Raw genomic sequence first — 19,210 nt, 5'->3', positions numbered from 1 at the left:
CATATGAGCATCATAATCACCAATCACGCTAGACATTTTATCATACTTCATGTGGGGCAGCGTGGATCAGCGGTACGGTTTTTGCTTCGTACCCGAAAGGTACCGAGTTCGTTCACCCGCCGCTGCGCTGTGTGGCCTTGAGCAAGTCACCTCGCCCTAGCTCAATTTGCGGCGCTGCACCGTGGTTATTCCAGTCTTCCCTGGGAATAGACCCTAGAGATAAATTTCCTCTATGGGATGAATAAAGGATTTATTTAGACCAGTGTTAGTCACTGTAAACTAAACTTCCTATTGGGTTAAGGTGTAATGTAAATGTTGCTGCTTGAAACTCGAAGAAATCAATAACATTGTGAAATTGAATGTGAACTTCAATTTAATATACGAAAACAGATAAAATGGACGTTTCGGGTTTCCCCCTTATCAACAAAGCAAGATGAATGAAAGAATCACTTAATTTGTTTTTTTAATTGAGTTTTTATACAGCGTAATATCCACTAAATGTGCTCAAAGTGCTTTACAAGGGGTCCCTGGCCAACAGCAACATTTAACATGTAAGACGGGACATGATGCCTGTTGGGCGATATTACAATTTTTTCGGACAGAGACAACGCCAGGTACTCATTTGACACCTGAGTACGGTGAGAGATTGTGAGTAAAGAGCCTTCTCCAAGGACTCAACTATGTGCCGAGCGAGGCCCAAACCCAGGACCTTCTGATCTGAAAGCGAGTGTCATACCACAAGACCACAACAGACGTTTTATTAGTTTGTTTGTTTTTTGCCTATTGAGCATGGTCGCAGCTCTAAATTTGAATCTTTTATTCTTTTACTTCCACAGATCTATCTTGATGATGCCTTGGGTTGATTCAGTCCAAAACTAATTTGTGTGGTTTTATTTAACAATGTTAATGACATTGAACATACATTGATACAACAATGCCATAATTTGTCATGTTTATCATGTAAAATCATGTATGGACCTACAAAACCATTATTTTGAATGGTGATTTGATGATGATGAACAAAATATGTGTGTTGTACAAAATAAATGGCAAAGCTAACAAAATGCAATCTCCTTAATAAGAGGAGACTGGGGATTGACAAGTGCTGCAACAAATTGAAAAATAATATCAGATGTTTCTCTTAACATGGTTGGAATATATGAGAGGATGTTAACATTTTTCAGTCTTTCATTAGCCCTCTCACTCTCAACATGAATTCTACATGAAGCAATTTCTTTTGTTAATAAAATCTCATTTTCAGTAAATTTATTATGTAAAAAGGGAGGGATATTTACAGTTACTCCTTGAGGTAAAATATCTTGAATCAGGATGGGGTTTTACCTTTATTACCTTTATCTGCTAAAATTAATTCTCCAGGGCTTAAAATTAAAAGTTTTAGTAATCCACAATTTTGTACAATGACCTTATCCGAGACAGACCCTGGATCATGTTTAGAAATAAAATTTATCACACCATTTGGACTTAGACCAACAAGAGCTTTAACAGAATTCATGGACCTATAAGAAGAATAAGTTAACCGTTGTTTATCCATTTCTTTAGGAATAGCAATTTGGTCATCTGTACAATCAATGATCATTCTGCAATTTGGAAATCTTAAAAATGATGATGGAGCTGATAGTTTATTTTTATGTCTAGAAGGGCATGTAACCTTCATAACATTTTCAAAGAGAAGCGTATGGCTTATGTAAAACATGAATAAAAGTTTGTATAATATTTGTTATAGTACTTTCACTAACGCTAAACAATTGTGAAATATGAAGGTTAGCGTAGTTCTGTCTAAGTTTCATAAGTGTAATAATGAAAATTTGGTCTTTTAATGCAACTGTCTCTTCCTGAACTTCCCATCTACTATAATAAATAATGTTACCTCTAAAGCACTCAACATATTGAACAATAATATTAAATATTTTAAAAGAATGTACACCTGTCTCCATTCGAAGAACTTTTTCTGTAAGGCTTGAAACAGTGTAAGTGCGTTGAATCTAACTTAGTTGGGTTTTTTAAAGCTAGCTATTTCCTTATTTTTGTCTGTAATTTTTTGTTCTTGAATTAAATTTGTTGTTCTATTTAAAATATCCTCACTTGTTCTACAATCTGTTTTTTTTTTAAAAGATGGAATCCTGTGATGATGGTGACGAGAGTTGAGATGATGATGAGGGAGAAGATAATGAGGATGATGATGAGGAGGAAAATAATGATGATGAGGAATCTGGTTTTTTTAAAGGTGGGACTTTGTGATGATGATGAAGAGAGTTGAGCTGATGATGATGATGATGATGATGATGATGATGATGGTGATGATGATGATGATGATGGTGGTGGTGGTGGTGGTGGTGGTGGTGGTAGTGGTGGTGGTGGTGGTGGTGGACTTCTTGATGTTGGTGCCAATTGAGATGGGGTGGGAATTCCTTGTGTCACTTTTCTTTTCTTTCTTTCTGGCTCTGATGGAAACAATTTATTTTTATTTCTGTCAAACAATTCAGGGAGGTTGGCTTTGTCACCATCTCTGAAGTGACAAGAACACACTCTTGATGATGATGTTGGATCTTTTGTCCTTTCACCTGAAATGAAAAGATTAAAAAAAAAACAATAATTCTGTTGGGCATATTGGGTATATTATTTAATTTGATAAGTACTTTGTTTTAGACTATCTTGTTTGACACCAGGTCAATGCATGATAAATCAAAGGTGTGCAAGAGACTAGGTTACTGGTGGGTCTCTCGCCTGTCTTTTATGAAATCGCACATTCAGCAAAATGTCGCACTTCCTCATTACTTCTTTTGATGATTTTGACTAGGTATATATAAAAATAAGAATTCTTAAATTTACACAGTAAAAGTTGATCTTGGGGTTGAGTGTGGCAAGACTTGCGTTTTCTCTTTATTTCAGTCAGTACTGTACTGGACAGTGCGGTGATGGAAACTTTGGAGTGTCAACAATCGGGCACAGGTAAAGGAGAGAGGTCCCTGCCGCCATCTTGCTTTGTTCACACAGAGTTGCCACCTCGGCTGTCGGGGAGGGGAGGCATGGCAGAGAATCAGAGAAACTTTCCAAAAAAAAGAGGAAAGTATGTGTGTTTGTGTGTGTGTGTGTGAGAGAGAGAGAGAGAGAGAGAGAGAGAGAGAGAGAGAGAGAGAGAGAGAGAGAGAGAGATCTGCGTGAGGGGAGGGGGGGGGGAGAGGTTGCGTTATTTTATTTATTTATTTTCATTTTGCCATAAAGGTATCGAGTTTAAAGTAAGATTTTAACAAATATTTTATTCTCTTTCTTCTTGTTCTCCTTTTAAAAAAATTATCACTTATCAGTAGAACTTAACTCTCATTCAGTTTATCAGCCTTAACATCAAAACGATTGAGATATCATTTTTGCTTCAACTTCAATAAAAACCTAGTTTGGAATGTATTTTTATTTATAATTTCGTGCAATTGTACACTTTAATCATAAAATATAGGTCTACGTAAGCTAGAACTTGACCTAGATCTGGACTACGAACTCTATCAAATGTTCGACGAGGCGTGCGTGCTTACCTGACTAAAGTGGTCCACTTTTTCTTCAATTTTTGTCTGCCTGTCCATTTGGAAATCTGTAAAACTTGCAGGAGTGACTCTCTGACTGGTGTAGACAATCTGGTACAAAATACTGGACCATATTTAAGATAAAAATTGTTTTTTGAGCGATTTTCCAATTATTCCTTGCCTGGACCAAGCACGGATTTTTTTGTTTAGAGCCAGCCGATTCGTTGCTAGGCGGACGTGACGTCAGACTGTGGAATCCTATTGGGCGCTATACAAATAAACTTTATTATTATTATTCTTATCCTCGGCACCATTCCCATTGATTGTCATTTTTGTGCTGATGACACTCAGCTGTATACAAAACTCAATAATGATTCAGAGCTGTCATCAAAGTATATTATAGAAAATTACATTCCTAACATAAAGGACTGGATTAAACTAAACAAACTTAAATGTAATGATGACAAGACAAAAATGATAATTTTTGGTAAAAGGTATCAATTCTCAAAAATATCTACAAATGAGATACTAGTGGCTAATGATAGATACTATTAAACCTAGTTCTTGTGTAAAGAATCTTGGGGTGTATTTAGATCAAGGGTTATCGATGGAAGATTTTTTAAAAAATTGTCAAAATTGTAACTATCACATTAGAAGCATTGGAAGAATTAGATATTATAATGATAGGGATATTACAAAGATGCTTGTTAAATCTTTTATTACAAGCAGATTATATTATTGTATTGCCCTTCTCACGGGCTGTCAAAGAAATGAATTGATCAACTGCATCAAAATTCAAAATAAATCGCCGAGACTTATGAAATTAACAAAATAAAAAAGAGGTCATATTAAAGGTTATATTCTATAACACCCGTTCTTCATAAATTGAATTGGCTTCGTGTGAAATTCAAGATAATATTCAAGTTATTTTGTCACATTTTGGATGGATTGGCACCTGCATATTTGCATGAACTAATTTCAAAATATGAACCCACTCGAAACGATCATCTCAGTCCCAACTCCTAAATGTTACCACCTCAAGATCCGCTTTTGGTAAAAAAGCCTTTTTTACTTTTCCATTGCCTCACGCCTATGGAACACGCTCAGTCCTGGGACAAAGTCCTGTGAAAGCTTATCATCTTTCAGGAAATATCTGAAGACTGAGTTGTTCCTTAAGGCTTATTTTTAAAAATGAAATAGATAAAGCTTAGATTTTGTTTCTGTATTCATGCTTGTTATGACGTGTCCTGATTTTACCCCCCAGGTTCTATTATGTAAAGCGCATCAGAGCACGATTAGTGTGGATGTTTAGGCGCTATATAAATTCATTTTTTATTTTTTATATCTCTTTATTTATTTTATCTCTTTATTTATTTTATACAACGAGGACTTACCACAATATCACTTGGCTTACACTGGTATCCGTTTTGTATTATTTACGATTCACGAGCCAATAAATCATGTTATATTCAAGTTAGATCTATGCGAATGTGGTTGACTTGCTCTTGTACCTCAAAATGTTGCCTTATATTATTGTAGATGTTGTATAGAGCAGTATCCGATAAATGTGCTCAAAGTGCTTACAAGGGATCCCAAGCCTACGGCAACACTTAGCAAATAGGACGAACCAATTTTTTTTTCGACAGAGACAACTCTGTTACCGACCATGTACTCATTTAGAATTGAGTGCAGCAAGAGGATGTGAATAAAGAGCTTTTCCAATGACCCAACTTGCGCCGCTCAGAGCGGGACTTGAACCAGGGATCTAACGTGCGAATACAAGAGCCACAAAGCCGCCATTAAATTTGAAGAAAGAGAAACCTTTTGTTAGAGTTTTCAACACAATCAGTAATTAATGTGAGTGAGAAAAGATTGAATTTTTTGGTTCCTTTTTTTTTGGGTTGGTCTCTTATCTTTACATATGCTACGAGTGTCTAACACTAACAAAGGGGCCGGAGTAAGGAATGTACCAGATACATGGAGCGTATTGCCTGAACACTCCTTTTTTTAGATACCCAGGCCTGCCTAATTGAAAATTGAAAATTTCGTAATTCTTAGGAGATGAAAATAGAAGTCGCTTTATAAATCTACAATTTATCCTCACAATGATTCACTCTTTCATTACTAGCCATTTTCAGATTTCCCCCAAAAACATCACACCCAAACAACATAAACAAAAAAGAAACAATACAATCCATACATAATATTGTCCAGTGTCTATTTTTTTGTCGCTATAACAAAGTATTTTCTTTATAATTTGTGATGTACAAAGGATATCAGAATGAGAAAAATGTTGGTTGCATCGTAACGAATGTGACGATTTTCCTATGGATGGTAAGGAGAGGGTTAAATAACACTTCAACATCCTTAGAATTATTATGTACTCTGGCATCAACTATCATTTTTAATAACGTTTAATGACTTAGAGATGCTCACGAAGTTTTGAAATTGGAGCCAAAATTTCGTAATTTTACGACTTTTTTGTGGTAGTAGGCAGGTCTGCTACCCGTTTTTCCTGGTCTGAGACTTGTAGTAGTGCTTAGGCCACTGGGACCCCCTCCCCCCTTTGGGAGTTTATGCCACTATATTTTTCAAATAACAAAACATATTTACTATAAAAATTCACATGTTACCGTCAAAATAAGTGTCAATTAAGAGAGTTATGGCCATTTGAAAAACTTGAATTGTGTCCCCTTGCAAAAAAAATAAAATAAAGAGAGATGATTTCTTTCATAGGATCTGGAGCCTACAATTTAATAAAAATTCAAATATGCAAATTGGGTATCAAACTGAAGGAAACTGAAAACATTATCAAAATGTGTGAATAATCTTTCAATTTGTTAGTATCATTTAGATTTCACAAAGAGTTGAAATAATTTGTTAGTAATCTCATGAAGTGTCGTATCTGCCCTTGTGGGATATTTTTGAGTATTTTACACAAAAATGATTTTGAAAATGGCTCGAAATACCATGTTCAGTGAAAATATTGCACTGAAAGAAGCTATGGTCCAAGCTACACAACAACAACCTTCTTATTTCTGCGTCACATCAAAAACTTGAAGTGCTGGCAACCATTAAATCTCTCTCCACTTTGTGAGATGTTTGACAAATTCATCATGCCATTGATTTTTTCTCCTAACCACCCATAGGAAAATCGTCACATTCGTTACGATGCAGCCAACAATTTTGTTATTCTGATTTCGTTTTGTTATAGTTATAGTCATAAAATCTCGACACTGTGATGCAGAGCTCATTTTTCTGAACTAAAAATAAAATATACTCGTCGCTGATCTGTTTGAAAAATCTGTTTTTGTGTTGGATGAGTATGAAGTTTCGGGTAAAATTTTGAAAATAGATAGTAAGGAGAGAGTTAAACCATGGTATTATTGTCCAGTTCTTACATTTAAAAGTAAGTAGAAGGTGCTTTGATGTGATGACAATAATATACATATCATGAAAAAGCCTATTTTGTCCACAAACCAAAGTGAAACATTATTACCAATGACATTTGAATGAAATAGCAATAATTGTTACATTAAATCAAATTTAACTTTTGTCACAGAAGCAACCAATATAAACAAAAATGAGCATAGTTATAAATTGTGTTTCTGGCATTTCTTACTCTGTCATCATCATCATTGCCTTTTTCACCCTGGGTCAGGGTATAGGCCACAGACAAACAGTTTCCATCCTTCTCTATCCTGAGCCAACTTTTTTAAATCTCATTCCAGGTCTTACCACTTCTCTGTATATCAGCTTCTTTAATTTGTCTGTTGTCCTTCATAAATTCTGTAATTCCAGAAACTCTTCGGTCGCCCAAGCTAAAAAAAGGATTTAGTTTGTCTGTCTGTGTTTCTGTAACGGTTTGAGTTTAACTCTGTGCCAGTATAAAATTAAATGGCTGACTAATGCTGAAATTGGCAAATTTCACATGTGTTATTCACATTCCTGTGGACAGGTTATGTCAATGTTGTGTCCGGAACTGTCCTTAATGAACCGTGATAACACATTATGTCAGCTAAGATTATCAGCGGTTTATGGCAGATAATTCACCTGTTTAAATGTTTGTCTACTGATTCGCAAGTGAAATGAGATGGTCGAATACGAGTTTGTAATTCAAGAGGACGTTTGAATTGTGAACCATTTTCAGGTCTTACATCTTATAGCAGACGTCTCACGTCATACCTCTTCCAGTTCAAAACTCCCCGGAAGTGTGTAACCAGTCCTCCGGACAATGCTTAAACAGTGATTAGGTTTCATATTGAAGCAAAAGGTGTCACAACTAATTTAGTAGCAGGATATATAGGCAGATTCCTATGGTTGCGGCTATGTGGTCTAGTGGTATGACACTCGCTTTCGAATCGGAAGGTCCTGGGTTCGAGCCTCGCGCTCGGCGCATAGTTGAGTCCTTGGAAAGGCTCTTTACTCACATTCTCTAAGATGTACTCAGATGTAAAATGAGAACCTGGCCGTTAACAACTTTGTCTTTGTCCGAAAAATTGTAATATCGCCTAACAGGCGTCATGTCCCGTCCTACATGTTAAATGTTGCTGTTGACCCCTGGTGACCCCTTGTAAAGCGCTTTGAGCACATTTAGTGGATATTGCTCTATATAAAAGCTCATTAAAAAATGATTGTTGGACACAAAAGAGCGAGGATGAATGATCCTTATTGATCACCTGCATTTATTTAGGCTAGAAAATGAGATGTCATCACATTGAAACCACTTTGATCAGTTGCACAATGTATGTATCCAGTCCTCTGGCGGATTGGTTTTTAACTTAAACTTTAAACTTGAGCTTTTATATAGCGCAATATCCACTAAACGCGCTCAAAGCGCTTTACAAGGGGTCCCTGGCCAACAGAAACACGTAACATTTAGAACGGGACATGACGCCTGTTAGGCGATATTACAAATTTTTGTTTGGACAAAGACAACGCTGTTAACGGCCAGGTACTTGTTTTACACATGAGTACGGTGAGAGAATGTGAGTAAAGAGCCTTCTCCAAGGACTCAACTATGCGCCGAACGCGAGGCTCGAACTCACGACCTTCCGATCCGAAAGCGAGTGTCATACCACTAGACCACATAGCCGCATGGTTTCACATAATATCAGAGATCAGAACCTATATTTTGACATCGTTCCTTATTTACTTTTTAGTCGACTTGCTCCAGTCCTTACGCATTTTACCTGTCAAAGACATGTAAAAGTTGACCAGAAAAGTCGTCCTTCAAATGTCGATCGATCTAAGATTTAAGAAGGTTGGCCTTCGCTTACCTTAGTAAAGGTGGAATGTATAAACATTCTAGCTACCCTTAGTTCAGGTGGAATGTTTTAAATGCTATAAAACTAAATATCTAAATATAATTCTTTGTGATGATTAATAAGATAAGATTTGAACTAAATGTTGTCCACAATGATTACTACATAGCTCAACTTTTGATATGCTTTATGTATACAAGGGTGTGTTGCCATATTTTATGGTCACGATTCATTGATTTGTTATAGCTGTTGTTAGCTGTGTATGTAGTACAAATTCTGCTATCATTTTATGCAATACCAGCACACGGGTGTATTAGCATATGTTATAGAAACTTTAGAATAGAAAAGATGCGGGAATTTTAGAGAATTAGGGAAGGAGAAGAGGTGACTCAACTCAACACTCGACCAGCCAGTTGGGCGACTCTATATTGAGCCATGGCAGGGAGATCAGATGCTAACCTTAGATATGAAAATTTAGGTTTTAACCTGTCGAGCTAATAACGAACAACTATGATAATATCAAAAGAATTTAAGAAATGTAAGTTCAATCAACTTGATTAGGAGAGATTAAGATGCGGCTATGTGGTCTAGTGGTATGACACTCGCTTTCGGATCGGAAGGTCATGGGTTCGAGCCTCGCGCTCGGCGCCTAGTTGAGTCCTTGGAAAAGGCTCTTTACTCACATTCTCTCACCGTACTCAGGTGTGAAATGAGTACCTGGCCGTTAACAGCGTTGTCTTTGTCCGAAAAATTGTAATATCGCCTAACAGGCGTCATGTCCCGTCCTACATGTTAAATGTTGCTGTTGGCCAGGGACCCCTTGTAAAGCGCTTTAAGCACGTTTAGTGGATATTGCGCTATATAAAAGCTCAATTAAAAAAAATTTAAGATTAAAGAAGATTTACGCCATATTGATTAAGAATAAAACTTATTAAAAATTATGCCTTTTGCGCCACGACATCATAAGATATCGTCGCCTAGGCGTTCCACGAAGGAATATAGATAACTCATCAAACAAGATGTCTGATGTCAACAGGAATCACCCATGTTGTCCAAGTGAGCAAATTGGGGGTGAATAATGTTGCTCAAGTAAAAAAAACGAACCCGGGTCATCGGGTCACAGTGCAATGCCTTAACCACTCGGCCACTTCGCGATTAAGAATAACGAGTAGCAAAAAGGTTCTACATTACACGTAATTGATTGGTAATATAAACTTCTGGCCTGACCCAACCCCATACTCAAAGAAGCTGTACGGCAGTGAGGACGACCTCAGGACCACTGTGGGCTTATTCACCAGACCGGACTGACCATGTGACGTGACGGGAACGAAGAAGAAGAAGAAGAAGAAGAAGAAGAAGAAGAAGAAGAAGAAGAAGAAGAAGAAGATTGGTAATATGGAATGAAATACAAGATATTTAGAACATAGATTGTTGAGTGACATTTATTTTCCATCACAACAAAGTATCTCTCTATAGATAGTATGCGCTTGGCTAAGAAGCTCATAACATTGCCATCCGGAAGTATAACGGACCAACACACAAAACTGTGTGTATTCATGACCGTTTATAGTCGGGTTAATACAGTTCAGTGAGCATTACTCATAAACGCGGATGGCAAAAAACAATAACAAAGACCTGAGTGACGTCATCTTCGAACTATCTATACGATCAAAATAAAAATGATTTACAGTCTAACAAAGTGATTCTTATCTTGGCAGAAACTCTCAAAACCGGGATCGATATTTGAAGGACAGGTTTTCTAGCCTACTTTAAAATACGTAATAGATAATAATGTGAAATTGAATGTAAGCTTCAATTTAATTACAAAAACAGATCAAATGAACTTTTCGGGTTCCCCTTTATCAAGAAAACAGGATGAATGAAACACCACAGATGAATGAGATAATGTGGTAGTGACGTAGTTAAGATCTTAACTACGCCACTACCACATTATCTCATTCATATGTAGTGTTTCATTCATCCTGTTTTCTTGATAAAGGGGGAACCCGAACCGTTCATTTGATCTGTTTTTGTAATTAAATTGAAGCTTACATTCAATTTCACATTATTATCTATTTCTTCGAGCTTCGAGCAGCAACATTTACATTTTTAAATACGTAGTATCTTTCCCGACCCGGCAGTTTACGGGTTATACTCGTGTGAACTATTTACAGTTCTTATAACTGATTTACTTATGGCTGCCTCTATTCTCACCCCCCCCCCCCCCCCCCCCCGGCCGATTGGATTACCGAAAAAAACATCGCCGGCTTTTTGCGATTTGGATTTGATTGATTTTTAAAAAAAATTGTGCAACTTGTGACAAGAAACTTAACAAATTACTGCATTACAACCTTTGGATTAAACATACAACAATTGTGGACTACTATTATGAAGACTAGCATCCTAGACTAGGGGGGTGAGAATAGTCACTTCGTTTACTTATACTGAATACTGAGATCGACCTACATCCCTTACCAATGCCTATTAATATTGATCGATTTTCTTTTGTTGATATAGTATTGTCACCCTTCGTCTCTAACTGAAAAGAGTATCGATAGTAAAAAATAGTAAATAATAATATAATAAATTTGATATACGTAATCAATTTAATATAATGAATTTACTGTATAGATAGAATGCGCTTGGCCAAGGAGTTCACAACATTGCCATCCGGAAGTATAACGAACCAACACACAAACTCTGTGTAACCATGAACTTTTATAGTCTGGTTAATACAGTTTAGTGAGAACAACTCACAAACGCGGATGGCAAAAACAATAACAAAGGCCTGAGTGACGTCATCTGCATACTTTCTATAATGCAGTTAGTATAATGAATTTAATATATGACTTTTTTATCATGAAATTGATATAATGAAAGTAATATAATGAATTTATATAGCACCTAATTCCAAGCGAATTGCTCACCAGGCTTGAAGTCAACATATTATAATACACATCTAGAACATTTATATAAAACTGGAAAATAAAATATGATATCGCCTAACAGGCGTCATGTCCCGTCCTACATGTTAAATGTTGCTGTTGGCCAGGGACCCCTTATAAAGCGCTTTGAGCACATTTAGTGGATATTGCGCTATATAAAGCTCAATTAAAAAAAATATTATAATCTGACACCTCTCGTTCGTCTTATTATTCTTATTGTTATTATTATTGTTTATAATAATAATAATAATAATAATAATAATAATAATAATAATAATAATAATAATAATGATAATAATAATAATAATTTATAATAATAATAATAATAATAATAATAATAATAATAATAATAATAATAATAATAATAATAATAATAATAATAATAATGATAATGATAATAATAACAATAATAATAATAATTATTATTATTATTACTATTATTATCGTTATTATTATCGTTATCATCATCATCATCATCATCATCATCATCATCATCATCATCATCATCATCATATAAAACAATAATATTATCGTTATCTTAATCTTTCCTCATCTCCTCCAGCATGCTTTTTGATGAACATCCTTGTGGTGGGTGGGGGCAAGTCGTTTGGAGTTTTCGTTCAAGAGTTCCAGGATCAGTACAATGTTGGTGCCAAACAGTTGGGAGTCATCAACGGCATGGCTCTCATGTTGATGCTGGGTCTTGGTTCGTATATATCTTGGTTGTACTTACTTACTTTTGAGATTTTATATAGCGCAATATCCACTAAACGTGCTCCAAGCGCTTTACAATGATGGGTCCCTGCCAAACAGCAACACTTAACATTTAATTTAGGACGGGACATGATGGACGCCTGTTAGGCGATATTACAAATTTTTTTTTCGGACAGATACAACGCTGTTAACGGCCAGGTACGGTGAGAGAATGTGAGTAAAGAACCTTTTCCAAGGACTCAACTATGCGCAGAGCTCGAGTCTCGAACCCAGGACCTTCCGATCCGAAAGCGAGTGTCATGCCACAAGACCACTTACTTTAGCCCTTCACTGGAGTAGTAGTAGTAGTAGTAGTAGTAGTAGTAGTATGTAGTAGTAGTAGTAGTAGTAGTAGTAGTAGTAGTAGTAGCGTATGGCTATACCTCCAAATTTATTTCGTCAACCCAGCTTCTAAAGTCTTCCTCCGCCCTAAGGACGGTTTCGTAGCCACCTTCAAGTTTAGTGACTGGACAGTGGAGGACGATGTGATCGCTGGTCTCTGGGGCTGCCTGACATTTCTGGCAGGTATCACTGTTTCGAAGTTTCCATCTGCACATATTTGATGCAGTTCTGCCATGTTCAGTTAAGAGACTGGAGTTTAGGTCTTCGACGAATCCTTTCCATCTTGTCCGGAATTGTGTCATTTTCTCGGCCGATTCCACTCTCTTTGTTAAGCTTTCGGTTTCTGAATTCTCGGCCGCCCTCTTTTGCTCGTTCCCTCTGGGTTAATAAAAAGAAGAAGCTGGCGTTGAATGGGTCATGTGGCCAGATTGGAAAACAGAAACTCATACCAGGTCCCGCAAGTCACGATGCTTTTTAATGCTCATCTCAACTCGGTTTTTTTCCAAGCACCAACAGAATTTGGAATTCTCTCCCCGAAATTTTTTTTTTTTAAATGAATGAGAAAACGTCCAGGTACTAATTTTACACTTGAGTACGGTGAGAGAATGTAAGTAAAGAGCCTTCTCCAAGGACTAAACCATGCGCCGAGCGAGGGTCGAACCCAGGACCTTCCGATCCGAATGCGAGTGTCACACCACTATATCACATAGCCGCATTCTGTCATCGCACTCAGATGTAAAATGATTACCTGGTGGTTATAATGTTGCCTCTGTCAAAAGAAACAAAAAAACAAAAAAAAAAACAAAAAAAACAAAAAAACAAAACAAAAAAAAACGCATCATGTCTCGTTCTGCATGTTAAGTTTTGCTGTTGGCTTAAGACTCTCTTAAAAATCACTTTGAACACATCTGTGACCTATCGCCTAAGAAAAAGGGTATTATGCATAATATGACTTAAGTGCTAGTAAGAATATAAGGCTTGAATTATTTTAAAACCATGATTTGTAAATAAATTGAATTTCATTTCTTAAGGTGACAAAAATTAAAATCTCACATTTCAGACATTTTTGATATTAAAATTCCTTATTGGAATCCCGTTCACTCCGGCATTATATCGTTTTGGGCTGGTGGGTCACATTTAGTGAATATTATTGCTCTAACAAAAGCTCATGATAAAAAATATATATCGCTTCCTTCAATGCGAGACAGTTGTCACATACAGAATGAATAGCAACATAAATATTCACTTCAAATGAAATTACTGGTGTTTAACCAATTGACTGCCGTCTTCTGGAAAGGCCTATTTTTTTTTTAAATGACGAGGTCAGACGTTCACTTATTTGCAGGTCTGATAACCCAATTCCTTATGGGCTCATTGTTGTAATGGAAATCTCAATAAATGACGCAAAAAATTTACCATCACAACAATGTTAAACTAGGCCAATAAGTGGGTTCGGATGTCAGATCTGCAATTATGTACACGTCGGCGAGGTCACAGATTTGATAATTTGTTGTTTTGCCAAGATGATTAAAAAAAACAACAACTTAAATCTATTATAATAATTATTATTTGATTATTATGTCCTCAGGAATATTTGTCAACATGCTTGCTGTCAGGTTTTCAGCTCGTCGTGTCGTGACAGCTGGTAGCTTGCTGACTTCAGTTGGTTTTATTATGACTGCCTTCATCCCGAGCTTCGATTGGCTTTACGTAACCTATGGACTTGTCACAGGCGAGTTATTAGTATAATATAAACATAAAAACAATTTATAACATAAGAAAAGATAACATAACATAACATAACATAACATATAATGACATTTAGGTTTGCGCAGCCCTAAAAGGTGTGGAATTCTCTGCCACTTAATTTGCGCTCTAAGTTTTAATGATTATGACAGTTTTAAAAGAAAAAATATTTAGATTATAGACATGTATCAAGAACAAAAACCAATCGGGGCATTTAAAAAATAATTTAAAAAAGGATAAGCAGTCTTCATGCCCTATATACCACGGGTGTAATCACATCATTTTTGTAGTGTCGGAACAAAGAATTTTAATCTCATTCAACCCTAACCCCGACTATATCCGTAGTTTACCCGGGTTACTTTTACCCACAGAACTCTGTGCTTTTACCCCATGCCTATTTATTACATTTTTCTGAGACAAATTATAGGCGTAGTATCAAAGCTAATGTTTTTAGATTTTACATGTTAATGGTAGTTGAATAAAACTATCTATGTACATGCTCATTTTTAATACATCTTTTCCAATTTTGAAAAATAGCAAATATTTCTCGGATTGAGTGAATTAAATCCATTCATTACATTTTGAAGATAATTCTGTGTTCTCATCTTTTAAATGCTATTGTTAATATTATGTTTGGGTAAATTGTTATGCGTATCGTATGCCATGTATGTTTTGCGCTTAGAGCTATAATTGTATGGGAACAGGGTAGATCTATATACATAAATTACATATTATTATTATTATTATTATTATTATTATTATTATTATTATTATTATTATTGTTATTATTATTATTATTATTATTATTATTATTATTATTATTGTTATTATTTTTACTATTATTATTATTATTATTATTATTATTATTATTATTATTATTATTATTATTATTATTATTATTATTGTTGTTGTTATTATTATTATTATTATTATTATTATTATTATTATTATTATTATTATTATTATTATTATTATTATTATTATTGTTATTATTATTATTGTTATTATTATTATTATTATTATTGTTATTATTTTTACTATTATTATTATTATTATTATTATTATTATTATTATTATTATTATTATTATTATTATTATTATTATTTATTATTATTATTATTATTATTGTTATTATTATTATTATCAGGGATGTAAATGGCAATTGAAAAAAAATTCTGAAACCAACTCGCACACTCCTTTTAAAAAAATTGAAACTACAGATGTATTTGTAAAAAGCTAATTTTAACTAGTAGAGTATGTGTAGCCAATTTATCACTATGATAATATGTATACTGCATAAAACTAAGACCTATTGATGAAGTGGAGATTTCTACTTTCCTTTAAAGAAAGATCTAAGATCATCACCTGATTTCATCTTCTTGGATGGTTGTTTAATTATGATACTTTTATCACTGCTACCACCACTACAAGTAGGCCTACTACTATCACAACTACTACTACTACTACTACAAACATCAGTATCAACAAATTTCCTTTTCAAAGAAGGCATTGAAATTTCTTTTTCTTCTGTTTTAGATAATGGACCAGTGGCTTATTTTGCTCTATTGCTATCCTTACTTCATCTGCTCTTTGATGGACTGATACTTTTTTAATTTTTGAAACTTTTGCCTTTGCTGGCTTTTCATGTTTAGTCTTCATTCTCTTTCCAGCTGTTTGCATGTAGTAGCAAAGGGCTGAATCGACAGGACTATGTACAGGATCTTCTCTATGGAAATACTCTGCACAGCTCTTTTCACATTTAAGGAATTTGTATTTAATCTTGTGGATGGCTTCATAAGTCCCTACATCTAATCTGTTTGTTGTGCCTGTGATTATATTATTCATTACACTGAAAGATGATTCTACTCTAGGCCCTGTGAAGATAGAAAGACAAGCTCTTATTACCGGACCTAGTATTTCATATTGGGGGTTTGATATCACCTCTGTCCACCACCTATCTAATTTCTTCTCTTTTATTGATGAAATAAATTTGGTATCACTTTGGAGGGTGGAAGCTGCTGTAGAAAATGTATCTTTATCCTCAGGTTTGACTATGGTTGGCAATAAATCATAAATATCTTGTAAGCCTAATGAAGCCCTGCTATGATCACATAATTCTGGATCAATTGTTGAAAGGAGGGCTAAGTTTTTATTGGTAATGGGAAGCTTGAACTTAAGATATTTCCCTGTCTCTGAAAGCTGACAGCACTGTTTTCCTGAATGCATTTGCTTCCTGACTATCCATGTCAATTAAAATCTTCTGAGTAGCATCACCTACATAAATTCTTTTCAAAGGATGTATCTTATCACAATCAATGCTGATTTTGCTGATCTCCCTACTAAACTCATTTACATATTCATGAGTCAAGAAGCAAGTCAAAAAAGTCTTAAAAACTAACACAGCCTCATCAAAAAGTCGATGCACCATTGGCTCTTTCTTTTCAAAGGTAAGAAATGAAACTCTTAAAGAGAGGAAGAATGCTGACAATGGTATTAACTAGTAATAAACTTTCTTTTGATTTCATAAAGAGTTTGCAAACTATCCTCCTTTTTCTCTCCCTACCTGCTGGTGTAAGTTTTTTGTTTTTAAGTCTGTGTAAAATGAGCATTATCCTAGTCTTAGAGTCTTTCTTTACATGTCTAAGAAGAGCAGATATTTTTTGTTGTTGTTCTTTCTTTTCTTCTACAGTGAGCCAAACTGAATAAAAAATTGTAAGGGCATCTTTTATCTCTAAGAATCTAACTGAGGCATCATAAATTGACATCCATCTATGTCCAGCTCTCTGAATGGGAGTGTGCTCTGGCAACTCCATCAGTCTACAAATTTCCTTTAAGTCATCTCGTATATCTGAACTATAATCAAAGTCACCAAATAAATCATCCAAGAGCCTGATAGCCATCCCCTTACTATCAAGAATTGATGTGAATTTCTTCACAGCATTGTGAATATGGTGACAAACATCTCCATCAATATCAATGATGTGAGGTGCAACTTCCTTTAATCTAGTCTGAAAGCCATTTAATGAGCCCCTCATATAAGCAGCTGAGTCAGAAAGCACTGAAATCAAATTTGTAAAAGGTATCTGATCTTTTAAAAACTGGTTCCTAACAGCCTCAAACACTGTCTCTGCATTTACAATTGTCATTTCAATGCTAGCATATAAATCACAAACACTTTTCTTCAAATGACTACAATAGTAACAAACTAAAACATTAAGAACTCTCTTTTTTGACCCCTTAGAAGTTGAATCATCAATATTAAGTGAAAAGGGGCTATTTTGCAAGACTTTGACCAGGCGGACATGCTCCAGTTCAGATAAGCCCATAGGGGAGCTTGTAAGTGGCTGTTTGTCTCTCCATGTGCATTTGAGCTAATGATTTTTGATCTTTTGCTAATTCCTGTGCAAATTGAATAAGGTGAGGTGCCATGGTAAGAGGTAGAGTATGCTCGGCCATAAAAGAACACAGGAAAGCCTCCTGGTGAGTAATTCTATCCTTTTGTGAAACTGGCCTGGGGCCAGTAGGCACAGTGGAGTCTTCCCTAGCAAGTCCTAAACTATCTAAATTAGGAGCTGCTCCATATGGGAGAGGCAATGTTGTCAAACTAGAAGATGAAAATGTTCCATCTATTTTGTCTCTGGTAGCTTGCATGGCTGCTGGGAGTCTTTGATTTGAAATATCTATGGCTCTGTTACGTTCGTGTGATTTACTTTTAGAGTGAACTTTTAGGCATCGAACACCACCTCCACTATATTTAATCTCAGATTTACAAAGGCAACACCATGCAAACCCATCCTTCTCTATCTTTCTTATGTAACTTGAAAAGAAATCTCCCAGATTGTCTTTAAGGGATAACCATTCCCATCTAAATTTGTTTGTTGATGTTACATCTATAACATCAATAGGAGATTGTCTATCAACAAATCGATGTTTTGATTTTGATTCAGTCACCTTTGTTGATGCCATTTTCAAAAACGCCTGTCTAAATTTATAACTACAAAGAACTAAAGTGAAGAAAAGTGGTGAATCTAAAATAAAGATTGAGGATTCTCAGTTTAAAAATCACCCGATGCCGAGATCTGATTGACTGATTGTGATTGATTCTGTAAGTTCACTCTCTTACTAAGACCCAAACAAAACAACGTGATTGGATCGTCCTAGAATTTTCTAGAATCTTATCTAAGTATCAGAATTACGAATCCAAAACCAGAGAAATCAATGTAACATAAATTTAAAACAAACACATGCGACAGTAACAAAATAGATTTGCTAAAAATATCAACTTAGCTTCGGGTTTCAACCAAGAAGAAATTCACAAATTCCGCCACACTTCAACAAGCATCCATTGATTTGCGAAAAAGGAAAACAAAACATCCGGTAGTGGTATTTATACATTATGTTCGATATGTAGCCAAAGTGGCTATTTACCGAACAAAATTTCAGAATTTTTTTTTCTGAAAAACCTCTATTACTGCCATGTAGTTCAGAATCAGTCAGAAATTTTCTGTCTGAATTCATGGCCTGGAAATAACGTTATCACGTTTGTAGTGAAAATAACCTCTTCCGCACCAAACAGCAAGTGGAGTGTTTCAGTGCACACAGAAAGTGCTTGTCATGCCTGGGC

The 19,210-nt window shown here is 35.3% G+C and overlaps 1 protein-coding gene and 1 long non-coding RNA gene across 14 annotated transcripts in view; one reads left to right on the top strand and one right to left on the bottom strand.

Annotated features, from left to right (window-relative positions):
* LOC144978204 (uncharacterized) overlaps positions 1-3,722 on the bottom strand; it is a 4,036-nt gene extending 314 nt beyond the window's left edge. Inside the window, exons 1-2 of one of the 2 annotated variants that reach the window (XR_013646484.1) lie at positions 3,549-3,722; positions 1-2,582 (exon numbers count right to left, since the gene is read on the bottom strand). The exon at positions 1-2,582 is cut by the window's left edge and continues 314 nt beyond it. This is a non-coding gene — a long non-coding RNA (uncharacterized LOC144978204). The other variant, XR_013646485.1, reaches the window with a different exon arrangement.
* The window catches only part of LOC144978202 (monocarboxylate transporter 12-like), a 40,468-nt gene that overhangs the window by 5,137 nt on the left and 16,121 nt on the right, over positions 1-19,210 (top strand). For 7 of the 12 annotated variants that reach the window (XM_078923968.1, XM_078923975.1, XM_078923970.1 and 4 more), the window contains 3 exons: positions 2,911-2,970; positions 12,308-12,451; positions 14,429-14,572. In XM_078923968.1, coding sequence (XP_078780094.1) covers positions 2,911-2,970; positions 12,308-12,451; positions 14,429-14,572 — 348 coding nt within the window. The remainder of the gene's footprint in view (positions 1-2,910; positions 2,971-12,307; positions 12,452-14,428; positions 14,573-19,210) is intronic. The other 5 variants (XM_078923974.1, XM_078923972.1, XM_078923973.1 and 2 more) reach the window with 1 other exon arrangement.

This window comes from Berghia stephanieae, chromosome 8 (genome assembly GCF_034508935.2).
Source record: "Berghia stephanieae isolate SIO BIC M18660-M18661 chromosome 8, UCSD_Bste_1.3, whole genome shotgun sequence".
NCBI classification, from domain to species: Eukaryota; Metazoa; Mollusca; class Gastropoda; order Nudibranchia; family Aeolidiidae; genus Berghia; species Berghia stephanieae.
The sequence above is the reverse complement of the archived record's forward strand: the minus strand, read 5'-3'. Positions and strand labels throughout refer to the sequence as shown.